Consider the following 22,218-nt stretch of genomic DNA (forward strand, 5'->3'; position numbering starts at 1 on the left):
ACAGAACTTTCTACGCAGTAGTCAGCAATTAGCATATCCAGACAAGCTGAATTCTAATACTGCCTCCACCACTTTCTGACCGAGGTGCACTGGGTCATTTTAACTTCCTTGTAGCTTCCGTTACCTTATCAATTAAACGCCAATAACTCCTAGGTGACTAAGATGTCTTGATGATTAAATAACATATCCAAAGTGTTTTGCGGTTTCCAGGAAAGGAATAAACAAAGACGCTCTTTGATGCCCTTTAACCTCCCCTTTCGCGTTCGGCGCTTAGACGCGTAAAAGTCTCCGTTGCGAGACCCCACCCCGCCCACTTTTTGAACCTCTTTTCCTCCACGTCCCCCCTCCAAAGCCTCTCTCAAGAGTTGCCCCTGGAAATATTTGTCAAGGTCCTAACGTCTCTGAATCGGGAATTATTAATAACCACCTACAACCAAGGGTTACAGGGGGTCTTAACCAATGGCTGACCGCGGAGCTCTCGGGAGCGCCGCCCACCGAAAGAAACAAACTCGAAGCTAGCCCGCAGGTGCTGCGAGCACGGGGGCGGTGCCTGGGCACTCCAGGGCGCAGGCGCGGGCTCCAGGGCCCCGCCCCCTACCGGCCCGAGCCGGCCAATGGGAGGCGGCGGCCAGGAGAGCGCGCGACTTCAGATGGTCCCTCAGCCTGCCCGAACCACACCGCCGACGGAAAACGCGTGACGTCACCAAGGCGCGCCGGAAATGCGGGATCCATTGCGCGCAGCTCGCTCTGAGGGAAGGAAGTTGGCCTCGGAGCGGCCTGGACTTTGCGGGCAAGGCCGCGGGGCCGCAGCGGTGGCTGCTTCGACCATCTGAGGGCGGCGCGATGGGAGACGAGATGGATACCATGATCCCCGAGCGGGAGATGAAGGTCAGATACTGGCCAGGGCCTGCCCTCCTCCCTTCGTCCCGGCGTTGCTTTGGCGCCCCGCCGAACGGGGAAGCGTGGGTGCCGGCTGCCCCGCCTCCCGCTTGAACGATTGCGGCGTTCAGAGTTCTCACCCGAGCGTCCCGGAGCACTCTGCCGTGCTGCCCGCGCAATAGCCTTGCCGAATGCAGTGTCCCTGTCCCTTGTTGGTCTTGTGCGCGCCACCCGAGTTATTCTAGCCACTTTCGTTTGGCGGTCTGAGTAGTGATTATAACTGCTGCGTATTGAGCGTTTACTGTGTGTCTGGCTCTGTGGTAGTCACACAGCAAACCTAACAAATAGTTGTTAATGTAAAAGAGCAAATCGAGGCTCGGAAAGTAACGCCCAAAGTCACATTTGACAAGGACGCTGAAATCCAGGTTTTTCTGTTTTTTGTTTTTTTTTTTTTAAAAAGGCCTCTCTTCCTCACTTTCACTGGACTACTTGTGTAAAGTAGTCCAAGCTTGCCTAACGCAGAACCAGGGTTCATTACCTACCCTTTAGTTAATTGGAACGGGAGGACTATTTCGGTGCTGGAAATTCGCCTCAAGTCAGGAAACTGAGAGAGAAGAGAGGGCCAGGTGAACCCAATGATGGTTATAAACCACAGTGGTTGAAAGGGAGTAAGTGGAGTGAAGATTTTAGGCGTTTGAGCAACAAATCACCGAAGTGCATTTAGGGAGTAGTGATCTATACAATAATGATAGTAGTGATTCTCTTTATTGAGTGAGCCACTCAATGAGAGTGTGCCATACTCAGAAATACTGGGGCAGAAGGAGAAAAATGTTTTAAAACCACAGACTTTGAAGATGGTAGCATCCTTTTGAGATACCAGTTACAGTGGAAAGGAGAGCACTCTAGGGCCTCTTCATCCCACTGGTGCTCTACATCCATGCGACCAAGAACCAAATAGGATATTTGGGACGATCAGGATGAAAATTACAAAAAAAGATGAAATTTTTTTTCTACCATACTGTGGTCTCATCTAGAAAGCTGTGTAGAATTAAAAGTATTTCAGTTAATATTTTAGCAGATATGCATTAAACATTGACTCCAAGGAAATTAATATGTGCGGTGTGTTAGGAATTCTGTAGGAAATGCTGTAGGTGTACCAAAGTGTCGCTGGCTTTCACACTCGGAAATAGTGGAGGCTGGAGGTCGCGCTGGATGTGGCAGAGGTGATGGCACACTTGTGGAATGGAAATAGAGTGCAATGAGGTGAGGCTGTAGAGGTTGATGGGTCAAGCCATGCCTGGCTTTATAACCTGCGTTAAGAGTTTTGGGCTTGTGTTTAGATGTCCTCATCGCGTCCAGGTGTGTTTATAGGTCTGAACACCAAGAGAATGACTATACATTTCCTTTTCTATGATGGAATTTTGTTTCTCATTGATGCAGGTAAGTCAGTTCTGGGGATTTGGTTATCTTTCTGTAGTCATCGTTTCCATGCGCACGCACGTGTGCGTGCATGCGTGCGTGTGTGCGTGTGCGTGCATGCGTGTGTTGACGGAGTACTGCAGTGGAAGTTCTAGCTTACAGTGTAGTTGGGTGCAGCTTTTAATATTTAACAATTTATTAAGCAGTTCTCTGGGTCACGAGACAATACATGTCATGAAATAGGACAAGATTACAAATAATAAAATGCAGCTTATGTGGTGGTTAAGACTATAAACTAGGAATTCGGAAAAAGAAAAGTTCAATGTGAGCTGGATTAGTAAACGAAGGCCTCGTGAAGGAATTTTTAAAAATTGATTCAACTGAACAAATATGAATAAGCACTATGCACAGGAGGTTTAAATATGTCAGCCATCCAGCCCTTAACCTCAGGGGAACATGTATTTTTGTCATATTGGAATTGGGTCTATTGGAATATAACACATTATTCCTTGTTTTCTCTGAATCGATCTTGTTTTTGATCCCTCACAACAGGATTTTCAGTTCAGAGCACTGAAGAAGGTGAGACTCTTTGACTCCCCTGATGAGTTGCCCAAGGAGCGCTCAAGTCTGCTTGCTGTGTCCAACAAATATGGCCTGGTCTTTGCTGGTGGAGCCAGTGGGTTGCAGATTTTTCCTACTAAAAATCTTCTTATTCAAAACAAACCTGGAGATGATCCCAATAAGATAGGTAAGTTACTTGCTTTATGTTGCATAGTAGAGAAAAAAGTGAAGTACTAATGTACTAATGTAGTTTCCTTTCCAAGAAATCCTTCTAATATTAAAATTAAAACTGCTCTTAGTCCTAAGGTTGACTCCCATGAAGAATAAGTTCTAGATCAGATGCCAGAAGCCTTTCTCATCCTTGGTATTTCTCTTTCAATGAGTTGTTCCTCTGAGCTCAGAGGGAAGAAGAATTTACCGTCTGCCATGTACTTATTTTTGCTTTGTTCTGGCTCCTTAGGAGAAGGGTTTTGTTGCATGGCTCTTTGGTTGGCACAGCAGTACCATCCCAACAAATGGGAATGTGTACTATTTGGAGCATAGGGGTACACGTTGATGATGTTGTGATTTATGAGATATACGTTTGATCTTCATCCATAATTTCTGGTTCACAAGCCCTAGAACTCTTGGAATTTCCTAAGTGTTGGGGAAGAGGGTGTCTTTTGTTGTTAATGAGGTAACTTAGAAAGCACCTAAGGATGGGAGCTGGTTGCCTGTGGAACCACTCTTGTGATTGGAACTTTCAGTACCCCGCCACACATACACACCCACACACCCACACCCACCCCACTCCCTCCAGTGAGGGAGTGGGGGCTGGATATTGAACCAATCACCAGTGACCAATGATTTAATCAGTCCTACCTATGTTATTGAAGCCTGTGGGAAAACCCGAGAGGATGGGGTTTGGAGAATTTCTGGGTTGGTGAACACATGGAGATGCAGGGAGAGTTGCAAGCCTGGAGAGGGCATGGGCACTCCGCACCCCTTCCCATACACCTTCCCTATGCGTCTCTACCATCTGCTGTCCCTAAGTTATGTCCTTTTACAACAGACCACTGATCTAGTCCATAACATTTCTCTGAGTTCTTTGAGTGGTTTTAACAAACTAATCGAACCCAAGGATCGGGTTGTGGTAACCTCTGCTTTCTAGCCAGTTGGTCAGAAGTGCAGGTAAAAATCTGGACTTACAGTTGGCATTCCAAGTCGGAGGGGTTCGTTGAAACCCGTGTCGCCACTTGGTAAGCACAGAGACCCTGGGCTTGTGTCTGAGTCTGAAGCGTGTGTGTTGGGGGTCAGAGGAAGTCTCGTAGGACCAAACTCTTAACATATGGAATCTGATGCTATCTCTGGGTAGATAGTGTCAGAATTGAGTTGAGTTCTCAGACAACTTGCTGATGTCTGAGAATTGTTTGTTGATGTGGGGGAACCCTCTCACCCCATGGAGGAATTGGGTCCAGAACCCAATTTAAGGTCACTGTTTTCAACAAAGGCGAGAGCCACAGTTAGTTTTCCAAGGTTGTGTGAGGAAGAATTCCTGACGCTTGATGCATCATACCACCTGAAGAAAGCTAAGATATATCTGCGCAACTAGGTATCAGGGTGCGTTTGTATGTTTATGTAGATGCAAAAATTGTTTTACATAGACCTGGATAAAGGAGTTGGGACTTATGTTTAGAACATTCCATTTTATCCATTGTCTTTCTTTATGTTTTTATAGTTGATAAAGTTCAAAGCTTGCTAGTGCCTATGAAATTCCCGATACATCACCTGGCCCTGAGCTGTGATAACCTCACACTCTCCGTGTGCATGATGTCCAGTGAATATGGTTCCATTATCGCTTTTTTCGATGTTCGCACATTCTCAAATGAGGTAAGCTACTGGGACCTGAGGTTTCCTGGTGTTGAATCTTAACCTAGAAATTCTTGGTTGGCCCTGGAAGCCTTTCTAGATTGAAATAAGGGTTTTCGTTTTTGTTTTTAAGTTCTTAATTGTGGAATCATAGATCTTTGAGGTTGAAGGGACTCATCTATCTTAAGGTATTTTCATTTTTCATTTACATATGAGACAGCCGAAGCCTAAGGAGCCTTAGGTGACTTGCCTAAGGCCACTGAGTTAATACAGAGTTCTTCTATCCCCAGCAGTTTAGTAGTGATGATAGTCTATGACATTGAGCTTTGACGCTGACCGTGTGCTTTACATGCCTTTCCTATTCTTGCCTACGGGGCCTTATACAGTAGATACTACTGTCTTTATTTTATAGATGGAGAAAGAGGCCCAAAGAGTTTAAGTAACTGGGTCCAACACCGTTAAGGAGCAGATCCCAGATCTTAATCTCGTGTCTGCCCTTTATTATTTTGCATTGGTGTATCCCCTGCTGAGTGGCCTTCTACTGTACTAGAATAATTGATTGCCCCTTTCAAAGCCCTGTTGAAATTGTAACAAAGTGGTTGTGTAGAGCTAAATTTTTTTTCATGGTCATGGAGCAAAGTGGACTGTAATTGGAGAAAACTTACATATTCAGTAATTTTCTTTAACCGTTAAATGTCTTTGTATTTATTAAGCTTCTGGGCATTTGTTTTACAAGGCGAAACAGCAGAAACGCCCGTTTGCCTATCATAAGCTTTTGAAAGACGCCGGCGGCATGGTGATCGATATGAAGTGGAACCCCACTGTCCCCTCCATGGTGGCAGTTTGTCTGGCCGATGGCAGCATTGCTGTTCTTCAGGTTACAGAAACAGTGAAAGTGTGTGCGACTCTCCCTTCCACGGTGGCAGTAACGTCTGGTGGGTAATAAGGCTTTCACTCTGTAACGTATAGTGATGGTGACCTGTCTAAAAATTAATTTCTGGGAAGAAGAGCAGATGGGCATTTTGTTGTATTTGTTTGGTAGGATTTAACTTGCATGCGCTTGGGTTTTCTGGAGAAAAATATTTTGGTACAACTGGTTTAGAACTGTGTTTTTGAGAATATTTCTGCATCTAAAATAGTTGTACTCTGAAAGTGCTTTGTGCCCTTCGGGGTAAAGACATTAGAAATACCAAATGAGAGCAAGAGAATGATTTGTTGATACTTGAAAACCTTCTCTATTCCCATGTCTTATCTAAAGACTACAGAGATTTGCGTATTTCCCAGCTTCCTGGGCAATACACCATTTAAAAAGCATTTTTAGTGGGTGATTTAGTGGCCCAGTGATAAATCATAATTGGCTTCAAAATGACCTTTTTTTTTTACTTTGCCGAGTAAGGATGAGCCTGCGGTCTTCCATGACTGACAGAGGGACAAGAGGGACAAGAAGTGATTACGTAGCTGCTTCGGTGCAGATCTCACTGGTTTGCTCCATTTTCTTCAGTTTCTAATTGCTAGCATTCTCTTCTTCACCCAGTGTGCTGGAGCCCCAAAGGAAAGCAGCTGGCCGTGGGGAAACAGAATGGAACTGTGGTCCAGTACCTTCCCGTAAGTCTTGCCTTGGGCTTCAGAACTGTTCTTACCGAAGTTACCCATGGCCGTAGGGGTGGTTTGGGAGTATTTTGGGTGTTTCTTCTATTAAAATGTTATTTATGCTCATTGTAACAAATTCGTCAGTACACAAGTAAATGTAGGAACAAGGGGATTTCTTCCCTTTTAGCCCCTAGTCCTCCTTCCAGAGGCATCCTCTGTGTTCTGTTTAGCGGTACCCTTCCAGAATTTTTTGGATACTTATTCAAATAGTTTATGTGTGTATGTGTTATTTTCGTTTTTCTTTTTAAATAAAATGTGATCTTATTCTACACATGCTTCCCCAACTTTATGTTTCCAATACATTCCATAAAAACAGCTTAAGGGGACAAGGAGTTGGTGAAAAGGCTATTACTGTAATGCAGAGTATTTGTCCCCTAGCCGAATCCATCTTAAAGATCCAGTTTCTCTAGCTACAGGCAACAGAGAAAAATGGAGGGTGCTTGTTGTTGCAGATACACTCTGTCTTCCTCTTCCTGTGGTCTTCCTGAGATAATATTCACAAAGATTCTTCAATACGAATTAACACAGCATCCCCCTATGTTTGGTCAAGCCTGGATGGGAGGGGGTGGTTCCCAGGCAATGCCAGGACCTGTGCTGTTGTGCATTCCTCCTGGAGATGCTGTTCTCTGCGAGAGTGCAGAGCGGTGAATGTTGGGATATAGGTTTGAGGTTAGGATTTTGTTTCTTATTTGTTATCACAAAAATTTGTTATGTGAATTTGGTACATATTCTTACAGGACATGAGCCTGTAAAAGGGTAATATAACTGGTTTAATTCGTTGGTTTGCTGTTTGCTTTTAATTTTTTTAATTTTTTAAAATTAATTTTTTTAGGCGAGGCAACCCTTGGTTGACCTCACAGATTGCAAGGACCTTGTCAGCTTACAGTCCCTTATTTTTTATTTTTCACACCTACAGCAGCTGGTCTTCCTAGGTGGTCTCCCATCCAAGTACTAACCAGGCCCCACCCTGCTTAGCTTCCGAGATCACTGCTTTTAATAATATATTGGAGTCCTTTTTCCAACTCCTTACATAGAGAGCCACTTCATACTTTTGAGTGGCTGCACAGCAGTTCACTGTGGATGTGCCATAATTTAATCACCAGTTCCATAATTATGGTCGCCTGGATTGGTATGAGTAGTGTAGCTGCTATACATGAAGTCACGTTGAGCATCCTCATTACCTGTATCTGAACACGTTTGTCTGAGTATTTCTGTAGAATAGTGTCCCAGAAGTAGGCATCCACTCTTCTCTGTGTTCAAGCTGGGGAGGTGAGACTTAAGTGACTTCTAGGGGAACATATTGGGTTTGATGGTTTTGTCGATTTGGGGATTGTTTCCTCTGACCCTTATTTTTTTCAAATCTCTTTCAGACTTTGCAGGAAAAAAAAGTCATCCCTTGTCCTCCGTTTTATGAGTCAGATCATCCTGTCAGAGGTAACACACCTGCTTTTCTTACTGGGCTGACCTCTGATGACATGCTGTCTCTACTAGAAATTTCCAATCCTGTGATGAACCTACAGACCCACTCTGGGATGTGTTGGTGCCTCCTCTGAATACTCTCATTATGTCAGTTAGCTAATTAAGTCACTGTAATAATAATCTAGTAAACACCTGTGTCTCATGGTAAATGACATTAAATGGACCCTGATTTTTTTTATTAGAATTCTTCATAATTTGCCCTGATTCTAATCCACTAGAAAAAAAAAAAAACTACCTTTTTAGGATAAATTTGGGCTTCTAATCAATGAAATCCGGATCTTCGTTAAAGCTACAGTAGTTGGGTTTCTGTGTGATTTATCAGATGCTGATTTTGTAATGTGCAGGGGCGATTGCAGACCCCATGTGCTCTCTTGGGCTGTGTGTCTTTCAGTTCTGGATGTGCTGTGGGTCGGCACGTACGTCTTCACGGTAGTGTATGCTGCCGCGGACGGGACCTCGGAAACGTCTCCGGACGTGGTGATGGCTCTACTCCCGGTTCGTATACGGAAAGGACGTCTTCGTTCTCTGAGAATTCTAGAGGTCTTCTGATAAAGTTTGAGGCTTAGGCTGTAGTTTCCTTTTCTTCTTGGTAGTGGTGTGGAAGTTCGGGTGTACGATTTCAGTGCTGCACTGCTGGCCTGGGGTCCAAAATTATGTTACCAGACCAAGCGTGGCTCTGCCCGCCCGCCCGCCCGATGCACAGCAAAGCCAAACCCTGAACGTCAAGGTTTGCAATGGAGAAAGTAAAGCCATTTTATTCGCAGGTGCCTGCAAGGAGAATGGGAAGCTGTCGTTTAAAACCTGAACTCCCCAGTGGCTTTTAATCATGAGTTTTTAAAGGCAGAGATCGAGGTTCGGGTTGGGGGAACAGGCTGGTGTGCGTTAGCGCTGGCGGTGCGGGTTTTGACTGGAGACAGTTGGAACTTGGCCGTTTACGGTAAGATATGGGGCGGGGCTTCAGCACCGGATCTTACTGCACAGCAGGCCCTTCACTTCTGATGGGTTCTGGCGTTCAAGTTCTGGTCATGTTTCGGTCCTTGGGCTCCGTGTCAGGGGTGAGAGATTCCCAGTTGGTTCCCCAGCTGGAAGGCAGAGCTCTCTCCTCTGTGCATGCCTTCAGTTTTGGTTCGTTGTCTCTGAAAGGCAGCTCAGTACCTTGTTAGAAACAGGAAAGGACCATTTCGAGCTGGTTCTGTGGTTGCAGTTATGGTGTCCACTTAGAGCATGTTCTACTGTAATCATAAGTGGAAAATATCATAGAACTTGCTTTGCATAAGCTGTAAACCGAGTCTTGGTAGATGTTAATCTGATAAATTTTAGGAAAGCAAGAGAACATCTTGATTTTTAAAGTTCTTTCACTTATTAATCCACAGGTATGTATCAGATGCCTACAGTGTGCTGAACGCTGCTTTAAAGCTGAGAATACAGCATCCTTTTGTGGATCTTACATTCTAATGAATGTGCCAGTCAAAAAATAAGCATAGGATCAAGGAATGATAAGGGTGATAGAGGAAATAAAGCAGGGTAGGAGAAGGGATAGATGATGACCGGGGTGCAGTTTAGATCGGGGAGGCCTTCGAGGAGGAGCTATTTGAGCAGAGAAACAAATGAAGTTAGGAAACGAGTTATTTTGAAGTCAAAGAGTTAGGTTAATAAGGTCTACAAAGTCCTATCAAATTGCAGTGGCATTTTAAAAAAAACGTGGCAGGGCTTATAGTCCCAAATCTCATTAGCTTTCAAATTCCAAAAAAAACATTTAAAAATACAAAAATGTCTAGTCATTCTGTTTTGCAACCTTGTTTTACTTGGTAGTAAACTACAAGCATCCTTCTAAAAAATAAAATCTGAATTTGGCTTTGGACAGATAATCAATTTAGCTCTTTTTATTCTTTTGGATTCTTGATACAGTTGAATTTTTTAAAATTTTTACAGTCGAGCTCCGCCGAACTACAGGGATACGCTCTGAGAAACGTGTCGTGTGACATCACAGCACACTTAACGCAGACCTAGCCTATATGATGCAGCCTGTTGCTCTGTGGGGGAGGAAGAATAATTTTTCCTCTATTCTCCTTGATTCTCAGCTAAGACATCTTTGTAGTAAAAGATTAATAGGAGAAAAAACAAACAAAGTTTAATAACATATCTCTTGTATTCATGGGAGAGACCCAGGAAAACTGAGTAAATTGGTCAAAATGGCTGAAGCTGCCACCTTAAATACCGTCTTCAGCTGAAAACAAAAGAAGGTGTTGGCGGTGGGGGAGTCAGCTTTGAGAGGTGACCAGGAAAAGCACAGTGAACACGGGGAAAGTGTTATGCAGATTTACGCGGTTGTCTCTAGAGGGAAGAGATTCCTGGGGTAGGGTCGTCCCCGCTTCCTGGTACAGCCCGGGAGAGGGGGACACCCCCTTACAACTGTAAATATGTGTTCCAAGGGCTAACTTGGTTTTCAGAGCTTCTCCCGTTGTCTACTGTTTTTTAAAACTGATTAGGTTTCAAAAATCCTTATGCCAGATAGACATATTTTGGGGTAACGAATTCTATTCCCCTGCAGCTCCTAGGTTACAAACTTGTAGAACATGTCACTATACTGAATACTGTAGGCGGTTGTAACCCAATGGTATTTGTGTAACGTGTTGCACTACAGAGTTAGGATGGCTAAGATGTTAAGATGGCTACGATGTCACTAGCTATCACTTGCCAATAGGAATTTTTCTACTCCACTGTAATTTTATGGGACCACGGTCATTATGTGGTCTGTCATTGACTGAAATGTCATTGTGCAACACAGGAATGTATTGCTATGCCTTATTCAAGGTATCGTTAGGGTTTTCTATTCCCAGGGATAACGTCCACGTACTGAGCGAGAAGCTTTATATGTATCATTTCATTTCACACAACAGCCCTTGACGTACATTGGGTGGGTTCATTCTGCACACGAGAAGGAAGTGTCAGGTTGAGCGAGGTGTCCATGCTTGTCCAGCGGCCTGAGAGTGACAGTTCGAATTCGTTTTGGCTGGTGGCCATCATTCCTATTTCTGACACTACTCACTGCTGCCTTTATATGGTGTCTATATTTAGAAATAGATTTTTGAGTGAAAAAACTTAAATGGTTAACTGTGTAGGATTAAAGAAAAATCACACATGTGATTTTTTTTTTTCTCATTCTGTTCACTGTAGAAAAAAGAAGAAAAACACCCAGAGGTGTTCGTGAACTTCATGGAGCCCTGCTACGGCAGCTGCACCGAGCGGCAGCATCGCTACTATCTCAATTACGTCGAAGAATGGTGAGCCGAGAACCGGGAAGCGCGTCTCCTGAGTCACTTCGTTCCACTTTGAAGTTTTTTCTGTTAAGAGAGGAAAACAGAGGCGTGAGATGCCATGAGTATATTTTTAGCTGGTGCTAGATAGTGCCTTTCTGACTACTCCTTCCGATTCCCCAGTCTTGAATTATTTAGCTCAAACATGTGTTAATCTTTAAAAAACCTTTTTTTAATAAGCCTAGTGACAACTTAGGAAAATACTGCTATTTAATGAACATATTAAAAGTTGCCCTCTGAGAGCATGTTACCCTTTGAAAGACAGATTACTTGAAGCAAAGCTTCTCTAACTAGATGATTTTGTTTTCCTGGGAATTCCGACTTGGTTCTGTTGTCTTTGTCTTAACTCTAGGCAGTTGGCTAAGTCTCTAAGGTGAGACTTAGAGTTTATCCTGTGAACTGAAGAGTTAAGTTTTACATCTAAAGCCTTCTCACCTTTCTTGAGCCATGTAGAAAACCTTACCTTCCTCTTTGACATCTCAAGGAAATGCTCACCCATGTTAACTGCAGACTCAGGTCAAGTTAGTACTGTTGCTGTCTTTGACTTTAATTATCTTCCGGTTTTATTCTTTGAAGGGATTTAGTGCTGGCAGCATCTGCGGCTTCGACGGAAGTTAGTATCCTTGCTCGACAAAGCGATCAGGTAAATTCCTCGCCTTTGTCACTTTCAGGAGATACTTTTCTGAGAAGGATTTTGGAAAGAGTTAAGATGTTAAGATTTAGATGAGATCGCTTCCCTTTTAATGAGTTCCTGGGTGAGAGCAAAGCTTAAATGACAAAGCACCTTGGACCAGATGGCTTGGATATTGTACTGGGCAAACAGGTGTCAGAGTTGGTAATTTTTCAGTGTCGTAAAAATCTCTTCTGTTCTTTAGGATCCATCCACAGTCTTTGGCTTAAACCTACTATATACTCAACCTCCAACAAGAGTACACTTGGATATGTAGGAGGTGTTTCATGCCATATTCTGTTTTACCAACTTTATTTTCTTTCTGTTACTTGAACCTGTCCTTTATTCAATTAACTGTAACCCTCTTTGATTGTGGAAGAGAAACACTCAGATCAGTACCAAACTGTGACTCACCAGAAATACTTTCTGTTTCACTTTGTCCTCCTCAGGGAGGAGGTGGGCTGAGGTGGCCGTGGTAAACTGTCCTAAACTGGTAGGTTATGCAGAGGACATGTGACGAGGGGAGACTTCTTTTTAAAACTCTGCCTTGAGTCCAGAAATGTTTTGTGTGCCCCATACACACATACTTGGGCCTCTTCACTCATTCAGCATTTGTCCATCATTCCATGGGTGGCAAGTACATAGTTCTCATAGTGTATAGGATGGACCACTTTGGGGTCATGGGCCACTTTGTGGTCATAGGCCACAATTCAGCAGTTTGATTGGCTGCTCTCAAATTGACTTCAGTAACAATTTCCTAGTAGTACAGATATTTTATGTAGTCATACATTAAGAATATACTTTCATCTTTGCTTTTTATCAAAATAATTTATGTACATGGGTAAAAAAATAAAATAGTAGAGAAGGGCTTACACATGAAAAAAACCAGCCCAGCCCCACCCTGGCCTGATCCAGTTTCGTTTTCTAGAAGGAACCATTTTTAACTTAGAAATTTTTTCTTCTAATGGTTACCTCCTTATCCCTGCTTTATCGTGAGGTATTCGTTATTAGTTTTAGACCTTACCGGCTGTTATGGCAGATGAGGATGTAGCTCATGTGTAACTTTCAGATCTCCCTTTCTTCCTCTCAGTGGGGTTATTGCACTATTTTAGTTGCTTCTATTGGCCAGCTTTGTAACTTTCATGTTTTTGATCCTCATTTCTGGTGGCATCACCATGTACTATACCCTTGACCTTCTACTTTGTGAGAGGAGTGTCTCAGCACCCCCACCCCCGCCTTTAGCTCATCTTCCCCACCCACCTTCCAGCTGCTGTCGTCTGTGTCTCGTCTTTCAGAATATCAAAACTGATACCGTTTGTGTTCTGTTCTCTGGTGATTGTCCTCTTTATTTTGTCTATAGGCTGTTTTTCAAAGTTGAAATCAGTTTTGTTTACATTATGAATAGGACTGTTATTCACTCCATAGCTAAGTCATGGAGTATAATTATGTTCCCTTCCCTGAACAGCTTTTTGTTTTTCTGTTACTCATCACTTATTTCCTTTTGCCCAGTTTTGGTCAACACTGAAAGTTAGACCACATGTTAATGATTTTTAAAAATCGGAAATCATTTGTTAGAAGGAACAGGCAAATTTAAGCAAATTCGGGGTTTATTGGACTTAGTGGTTTCTCAAGGAATCCAGAGGCAGGAAGATGGACCCACGTGGGGAACGCACGCCAGGAAGTGGGAAGACAAGCACTGAGGCTGCCTTCTGTCTGTGGCCGGGAGCACAGGCATCTGGCCAGCTTCATGGGCTCCTCTGCTCAAGGCCACAGTAGAGATCAGCTAGAGATCCGGTCCCGATCCCAGACTTCTAGGAGCGGGTCTGACTGGCCTCGTGCAGCTGTTGGTTTTACCTACCAGGTTCAAGATTCTCCCTGGTTTGGTGGGTGGTCCGTATTTATTCACAAGGTATGGATTGGTGCACCAGGAACAGATAGAGAAGTTGACTTGGACAGCCAGTCCCCTGCTTGATGGTGTACGCATGGCTTTTAGAGCATCCTCCCAGATTTCAGAGTCTGTCCACAATAAATCCGAACCACGGGAGTTGTCTGTTTCTTCTCTCACATTCAAACAATGCCGGGAGGGGCCAGTGCAAAGCTCTGACTAACACGGCGTTTTCTTCTACTCTTTTTTTCCAGATTAATTGGGAATCTTGGCTCCTGGAGGATTCTAGTCGAGCTGAACTGCCTGTGACTGACAAGAACGATGACTCCCTGCCCGTGGGCGTTGCCATAGATTATACCAACCAAGTGGAAGTTGCCGTCAGTGAGTGTAGCTCAATGTAGCTTAGTGAGAAGTCGTCTGCTTTCTAGTAATGGTTAATATTGACATCCAGTTCTGCCTGTTCATGACAGTCCACTCTGCTGAGCACTCTTAACTTCTGGTAGCACGTTTCCACTTAAAAAGTGATGTGGAGTCCACTATGACAACACTCAGCTGATGTGAACAGACACTGATCGATGAGAGCAAAGCTGGTCATGTTCTGTGCCCGTCTCTGTATCCATCCATAGTGCTTTAGAACATGATCGAATCCAGAACGGCGGGGAGGGGAGTTGCGCAGTTTTGTGTCTTGGCCCATTCCAGTTCCCCGGTGACCTCTCGGGAGCCATGCCCTGGGCCGGCACGGGCATCAGTTCTTGGTTAGAGGGCTGTCCCTATCGGGCATCGTTATGCTCCTCATCCTTCCATGGTCAGGTCATTTGGTCTGATTCGTTCATTTACTTGGATTCTCTGAAGATTCACATGACAAAATCCATGCTTACCATTCAGCCGTGAGTGTAAAGTGGTTTGGCTCACGTTTCCGTGTCCCACTGTGCGTTTTCCAAGGTGTCTAGTCTGTCATCTTCCTACTAAACCAGCCACTTCCTAGAGACTCCTGTCTCACTTAAGGGACGCCAGCCCTCGTTCGCATGCCGAGATGCCCGGAGCAGTTGAGGGTACCCTGGGGGTAGGGGTGCCTCCAGCAGGGCCTGGCAGGATGGTGGCACCTGGTCATGGCAGTAGCTCTCTTCAGAGAGCTGTTGCAGGACAGGCTGTTCAGATCCAGATTAGAACGAAGCGACTCGGACTGTCGTTGGGGTGGATCCATGAAGCCCCATCTTGCTCAGGGCGGGCTTCTGCTTCCGGGTCAAGGCCCTTCCGTTGACCCGGCTCTCTTTTCGCTTGTTTTCTTCTTTAACAGATGATGAGAAGACTCTTCCTCCAGCTCCAGTTCTCATGTTACTTTCAACAGACGGTGTGCTTTGTCCATTTTACATGATCAATCAGAATCCCGGGGTTAGGTCCCTCATCAGAACACCAGAGCGGCTCTCAGTGGAGGGAGAGCGACAACCCAAGTCGTCAGGTACGTGTGTCCCCCCGGGGCAGGATGGGACTGCCTGAGCTTGTGCAGGACTATTCCCGAGGACGAGCGCGTGCAGGAACGCGTGCTGGTGACCGACACGGCAGCCTTTCTCGTTGCGTCGGGACTCGGCTTCTCCGTGAGCACACGCACATGCTTGACTTCACTTTAGAGGAAGCTCAGCCGGTGGGGTCCCATCGAGTAATTTACCAACAGTGTCCTCTTACAAAGACCCTGTATTACATGGTCTGAATCAAAGACACGTTCAATCCTGAGGGATCGGTTAAATAAACGATTGTACGTTCATACAGTGAGTGCCGTGTCACTATTAAAAAATGTTATATATAGTGACAGGAAAAGAGTTAGTGGACTATGTCATGAAAAAGTGCTACATAACGTATGATTCCTTTTTTATGAGAAAACATATACATAGAAAAAAGATTTCAGAGGTGAATTTTACAGTCTAGTAGTTATTTCTGGGCACTGGGAAAATGGGAATTTTCTTTTTTATGTCTAATTTTCTTCAGGTTTGTTTTCTTTGAAAGTATTGCCCAAGTAGTGTATGTTTGTTGGAATAAAATTAGAAAAACAAAAACAAGATCACTTAAGGGCCTGTCATCAAGCCACAGCCAAGGTCAGCATTTGGCTCTTCATGCGCATAAGCGCACACACACACAAATGCTCATCTGTTATTTTCAAATTTTTTAGTGTCATATCATTTCTGAGAATAAAATATAACTTTTTCAGGGAGATTGTTTCATATTTTGAAATTTCGCTAATATTTTCCTTTTTGAATTCTGTGAATATATAATTGTTAAAAATTTCTCTTTTCGTGTAGCTAAAAATGCTTCCAGTATAACTAATTTCATATCTAAGAAAAACTGCATTGACCAGTTGGGTCGGCTAAGGTTGACAGTACTTAGGGTATTTCTTCTTGCTGCTTCCTAACACAGAGTGAGTTGTGTGTCATCAGTAGAGCCAGATACTTGGCCTGTGCATCCCCGAGTGATAGACCAGGAGGCTTGCATAGGCTGCATCAGTGTTGTGTGGGGATATCTCATTATCTACCATATGTGTACTCGGAGTTGTGTTGCTTTGTTTTCCTTAAGTGGTCGTGAGTACCACTGACTCCTACACGCGCGTGCCTGGTTCGCCTGTAACCAGCAGTGCACCCCGTGAAGTTGGGAGCCTCTGGGAGGACGTTTGTTTCTGAGCTCAACTCAGTGCGAGGGACTTTGCTACTGGCCCATTACACCCCCAAGCACATGCAGAGGCCGGTTTTACTGTTCACTTTTCCTAGAGAAACGCCTTCTTCCCTGGTGCTTGATCCAGAGGTAACAGCCATGTTCACGTGAGTGGAAGAGAGCCAGGAAAGGGGAGAAGGCATCCCATCAGCTCTAGCTCGAGCCTCGCTGTGGGTTCAGAAGACATAGATGGTTTCGCGTTCCCAGGGGTGCTGGGTTGCGTGCTCAGGGAGAGAGAGCAGTGTGATGGTTTTCAAGTGTTTGGTTCTGTTTTCAGTAGGGATGGGCCTGATTTCTTTCTGCTCTGGCTCATGCTTTTCACGTTGGTGTACCAGATATGCACGGAGGTGACTGACGTTTACGTGTGTGCGTTTTTAAAGAAGTTAGTTGTCGCTGGTTCTGTATTGTATAAAAGAAGTGTTAACAATAGATTCGCTTGCATTATTATGCTTTCAGAAAAGTGACAATTCAGAAAGCACCGTTTTCATACTTGTATCCTAAGTGTTTCATTGCTATAGACATAGTGAACTAAACTCATCTCAAGACAATTTGGAGGAACCAAGACCCATTAATGTAAATACAGTGATAAAAAATATTGCTTTCTTGTTTAGTTATTTAATTTAGAAAATCAACATGTTTATTTTATAGAAAGTTTACAAAATAGAAAAAAATTTAAAACTGCCTTTTGGGGTATTCTCTTCCAGTGTTTTTTTGTAAACATCTTTCATATTCATATTGTACATATCATTGCTATGCAGATTTATAACATGTAAGCATTTCATGGTTTCTTACACAATCACAATTCATTTAAAAGAGTAATTGCTTAATATTCCATTGAATATCTTTTACCATTTGGGTTATATTAAATGTTTTTAATTTTTTTGTGTTATTTTCATAGGGTTTATTCTTAGAAGTTGGACTCTTACCGAATCCATTTTTTATGATTTTTTGAGACATAATGCTGAAATGTTTTCTAAAAGACTGCTAAATTCAGTACCCAGTAGTGATAAAAGGTTTCAGGTTCATTTTACCCTTCCAAACATAGGAGATTATAGATAATTACATTTTGGTAATTTAGAAGACAAAAATATGCCTCATTTAAATTTACCTTTCTGTTAGAGAGATTGAAAATATTCTTTTTGTGAATCAGCTTCTCAGCTTGTATCTGTTAGTCTTGAAATTTTTTTAATCTTGATTTGTATGATCTTTCTAGAAAATATGAAACATTGTCATTTGCTGCAGATTTTTTATAGTTCATTTACCTTTTGGTTATGTAACTTTTTTTATATAACCAAATCTTAATCTTTTTTTAATTTTTCTTAGTTTTTTCCTTGTGTGATTTCTTTTCGCTTCTAAATTTATTAAGTTGTTAGACTCTCAGATACTTCTGTCTCCTTTACTTTGAGGAATAGTATATGTGCACTTTTTGAGTAATTTTTTTTCAGTTACAGTTGAAATTCAATATTATATTATATTATATTTCAGGTGTACAGCATAGCGTTTAGACATTTATATAATTCGTGAAGTGATTTCCCCTGATTAGTCTAGTACCCACCTGGCACCATACATGATTATTACAGTATTATTGACTGTATTCCCTATGCTGAATTTTTATTTCTGTTTTTATAGATAGCTTTAATTCATCTGTAATTGTTTTTCGTGACCATTATGAAGTAGAGATCTGAGTTAAAATTTTTTCCTGATTGTTAATGAAATGTTGCAGAATGACTTCTTTTTCAGTGCAACGTTGAGAAGTGCATTTTTTCTATATTATTCAGCTGGGTATCCATGAAGTCCTGTCACTCAGTCTAATAGTGTCTTTCCCCATTTCCTTTCTCTTAAAAGTTTTCTACACCTCATCACAGAACGTTTGTTAGGGAAAGTGCACCATCAACTCCATTTCCTTTTTTTCTTTTTTCTTAGTGAACTAGGACCATTGTTTCTGGCTTCGTTCAACTACAGACCCATTTCCACTTGCTTTCTGTTATGGAGACCCCTACCGTTAGTGTTAACTTCTTCCTTCTCCATTGTTTTCATTGCAGGAAGCACTCCCACTACCCCAACCTCTCAAGCCCCGCAGAGACTCGACGCTTCAGCAGCTGCAGCTCCCGTCTCTGTTCCACCTGCATTGCCAGCTGCTTCCACCTCCACCTTCTCTTTGCCTTCTGTCGTCGGAGCGGCCCCCGTGTTCTCCTTTGGTTCTTCATCCTTGAAATCATCTGCTTCTGTCACCGGGGATCCCCCTCCCTATTCCAGTGGCTCTGACAATTCCAAAGCAGCTCCGGGCACTGGCGCACCCCCCTTTTCTTTTGCTCCTCCTTCTCAAGCCTCCCTAGTCCCCACCACTGCGGCCTCTCCCATGGCACCGTCACCTGCTCCCTTCTCCTTCGGATCATCGGGTTTTAAACCTACCCAGGAAAGCACACCCATGCCAAGCGCGTCCGCACCGAACATTGGAATGAAGCCCTCCTTCCCACCTTCAGCCTCCGCAGTCAAGGTCAACCTGAGTGAGAAGTAAGTGACACTTAAAGTTTGATTCTTTCATGGAGGCTGGAAGTAGCACATGGCATTCACTGAAAACAGAACCACTGTGAGTGGAGTTACTGAGCGGAGTTACTGAGCAGATTTTCGTTTTTTTCCTGTTTTCCAAAGTAATGCGAGCAAATGGTAAAAATTCAAATAACAAAATATTTGCATTTCATCAGTGGACAGTGTCCAGAAGGGTCTCTTAGAATTTTTTTTTAACTCTTAGAAGTTTGTTTTTAAATGTTTGTTTTGCTTTTTCAAATTTCAAATGTGGGAGATATTTTGCCTCTTTTTAAAAAGGCAGCAACAGAGTATGCATCCTGTAGGGGACATGAGTCTCTGTGGTCATTTCCCCCGGGCTTTGTCCACCCTTGACTCTCTGAGCTGTTTTCTGCGGAGCCACCAAAGTGATCTCGTGAAATTGTAAATACATCAGATGACTCTCCTGCTTGACAGCCCCCAGGGATTCTCTTTGCTCTTCGAGTCCGGACTCTTTAGCGTGATATTCCAGTTTGCTCTGGGTCGGGTCCTCCCAACTCACTCATGTTTTTCTTTTTGCTTCATTATCTGCTTGTCGTGGTCTCCCCACTGGAATGGAAGCTTCTCGAGGGAAGCGATCCCTTATGCCTTGTCACGCTTCCCCAGATAGCAGCCGAGTGTAAGCCCTGCCACCGTCTCCCACTCATCTGTACCGTCGCTTGTTTTCGTGGAGGTGGTGCTGGCTGCTGCCACCGCTACTGCCATCGTCGTCGTTAATATTAAATTGTCCCACAGCCACTTCATTCTGATCGTTGCCTATGTTCTATTTTGTGGCTGCGTTAGTTGATTTTCCTAGTCATCTAATGCTGGATATTTAGGTTGCTTACAGACATTTGCTCTTTAGGTGAACCTCACATTCCCGTAGACTGCAGACATCCCCAAGATAGCGACCTGCTTTCCAGTTCTTTTTCACTGATCCTCAGAGGAAGTGATCACCTCAAAACGAGTTCTCAATCATTTCTTTAGCAAAAAGGGAGTACTAAACTCTCCTGAGTATAATCGAGTCCCACCCTCTTTTGTTTTTTTCCTGGGCTCACTAGAATGGAAAATAGGTATTTCAGATCATGATAAACTTAGTTTCATTTTCAAGTACTTATTTGATGTTTTTCACTGAATAAGTCATTATTAAACAAGCGGAAGATAAATGTTTCCTTTCAGCTTTCAGCTTTTATAAGAAATAGCTAAACATTTATCCTTTTTTGCCCTTTTCTAAATTTTTATTTTTCAGTTACAGGTAACATTCAATATTATATTAGTTTGAAGTGTATAGCATAGTGGTGAGACATTTATATAACTTACAAAATGATCACCCGTAAGTCTGGTACCCACCCGGCACCCTGCGTACTTTCTACAGTAATATTGACTATTTTCTGTGGTGTGATGTGTACATTTCTTGACAGCTAAAAGGTATGGATAGTAAGTTACTCTTTGATGTTACTGCTCGTGACCAGCATAAAAGAATCTTACAGCAGGCCATTCTGATGCATTCGGGCTCCCGTTTTCAGGTTTACTGCCGGGGCTACCTCTGCTCCTGTTAACAGCCCACAGAGCACACCCTCCCTGCTGCCATTCTCCCCTGCCTCCAAGCCAGCCTCTTCGGGACCTCTCGGCCACCCCACGCCCCTCTCAGCATCATCCAGTTCCATGTCGTCAAAGTCCTCAGTATCAGGTATGATTTTAAGCAAACCACTCTAGAGCTCAGTCCTGAATTATCAGACTAACATTTTTCAGTTGTTAAGAATCCTAGCTAACATAGTTGGACTAGATTATTTTTTGTCGCGCTCTGTATCTCACACTAATTTTGCTGGCTTTCATACTCTGAATTGGGAGGACGCGCAGTGGCCTCAGTGCTGCCACGCCTGTCCCCTGACATTTCTTGTGATGTAAGTGAACTTGATGATTCAGAGGAGGTAACTTGTTGAGCACTTAGTGAACTTGATGATTCAGAGGAGGTAACTTGTTGAGCACTTATCTTCACGTGGAGCCCGCCCTATGCGAAGGGCAGTTACAGAACAATTCTTTAAGCCGTGTGGAAGTTGCTTCTGGTGACTGTCTTTTGATTTTCATACTTGGCCGTACTGTAAGCAAATTTACTAAGTAAAGATCATGAGTGGAAATATTGTTATAGCCAAGGTGGATTGAAGTGCATTATAAAATTCCATGAGCAAAGGAACCTAGCCTATCTTTTTTTCTATCAAACCCAAAGAAAGGTTGCAAAAACTTGTATGATGAATGCTGTGTCCTTCACTAAAATTGAATACTTGCTAACATTTGCACCATTTGCTTTATCTCTTTCTTTTTTCTGTACATTTTTCCCTGACATTTTGAGAGTTAAATGCAGACATCATGCAACACTTCACCTTAAATACTTCAGTACGTATGTCCAAAAAACAAGGGCAATATACAATAAACACAGGAAATTTAACAGTAATCTCATCTGCCAAGCAATATACAATATATTGTTAAACACAGGAAATTTAACAGTAATCTCATCTGCCACCCATATTCACATTGCCACAATTATCCCAATAATGTTTTGCATAGCTTTTTCTCCTTTCAAGCCAGGAACCAATCAGGGATCACGTCATACTCTGACTTTGTCTCATTTGTCTCGGTCTCATGTCATTCTTCACCTTCTTTGTCTTTCACAGCATTGACCTTTGTGAAGAGGTCAGGCCAGTAGTTTTGCGGACTGTCACTCAGTTTCAACTCGATTTTTTTTCACGTGATGAGATTCAGGTTAAACGCTTTGAGCAATTGTACCATGTAGGGTGATGTGCCTCACGTCACATGATTTCGTTTTGTCCTCACATAAGCGATGTTAATTTGGTCACTTGGTTAAGGTGGTGTTTGCCAGGTCTGTCTCCGTTTTTAAGTTGATTATTTTTATGGTTGCCAGCGATAACACCTAGGCAGACATATTTAGGTAGCCATTTGGTGTTTGAGTGTCGAAAATAATTTTGTTTCGGTAAATACCAAGCAAGCATCAAGCTATGAAATTCCTGAAATCATCTTTTCTTACTTGTTGCTTAAGAGAAAGGGCTGCTTTGTGGAGTTTGCCAAGGTCACCACTTTCCAGGACTTTTCATTAGATTCTGAACGGCATCTGTAAGACCCAAAAAGTTAAGAAGCCTCGCCTTTGGCTCTTCACTTCTCTTTATGGCTTGGGAGAGAAAACTTGAATGTTAATGAACACTTACTTTTTCCCTTTCCACTGCTCCCCGCCCAATTCCTGAACAACACCG

At 43.1% G+C, this 22,218-nt stretch overlaps 1 protein-coding gene across 4 annotated transcripts in view; it reads left to right on the plus strand.

Moving 5' to 3' along the window:
• The first annotated feature begins 705 nt into the window (after positions 1 to 705).
• The window catches only part of NUP214 (nucleoporin 214), an 88,160-nt gene continuing 66,647 nt past the window's right edge, over positions 706 to 22,218 (plus strand). For all 4 annotated transcript variants that reach the window (XM_015594231.2, XM_015594233.2, XM_006918065.3 and 1 more), the window contains exons 1-13: positions 706 to 888; positions 2,851 to 3,046; positions 4,577 to 4,728; positions 5,444 to 5,642; positions 6,242 to 6,312; positions 7,728 to 7,791; positions 8,228 to 8,331; positions 11,014 to 11,120; positions 11,730 to 11,796; positions 13,963 to 14,089; positions 15,006 to 15,167; positions 18,451 to 18,922; positions 20,479 to 20,642. In XM_015594231.2, the coding sequence (XP_015449717.1) occupies positions 844 to 888; positions 2,851 to 3,046; positions 4,577 to 4,728; positions 5,444 to 5,642; positions 6,242 to 6,312; positions 7,728 to 7,791; positions 8,228 to 8,331; positions 11,014 to 11,120; positions 11,730 to 11,796; positions 13,963 to 14,089; positions 15,006 to 15,167; positions 18,451 to 18,922; positions 20,479 to 20,642 (1,930 nt within the window). In that variant the 5' untranslated portion in view covers positions 706 to 843. The remainder of the gene's footprint in view (positions 889 to 2,850; positions 3,047 to 4,576; positions 4,729 to 5,443; positions 5,643 to 6,241; positions 6,313 to 7,727; positions 7,792 to 8,227; positions 8,332 to 11,013; positions 11,121 to 11,729; positions 11,797 to 13,962; positions 14,090 to 15,005; positions 15,168 to 18,450; positions 18,923 to 20,478; positions 20,643 to 22,218) is intronic.

The sequence above is a fragment of the Pteropus alecto genome, unplaced genomic scaffold (assembly GCF_000325575.1).
Source record: "Pteropus alecto unplaced genomic scaffold, ASM32557v1 scaffold67, whole genome shotgun sequence".
Classification (NCBI taxonomy): domain Eukaryota; kingdom Metazoa; phylum Chordata; class Mammalia; order Chiroptera; family Pteropodidae; genus Pteropus; species Pteropus alecto.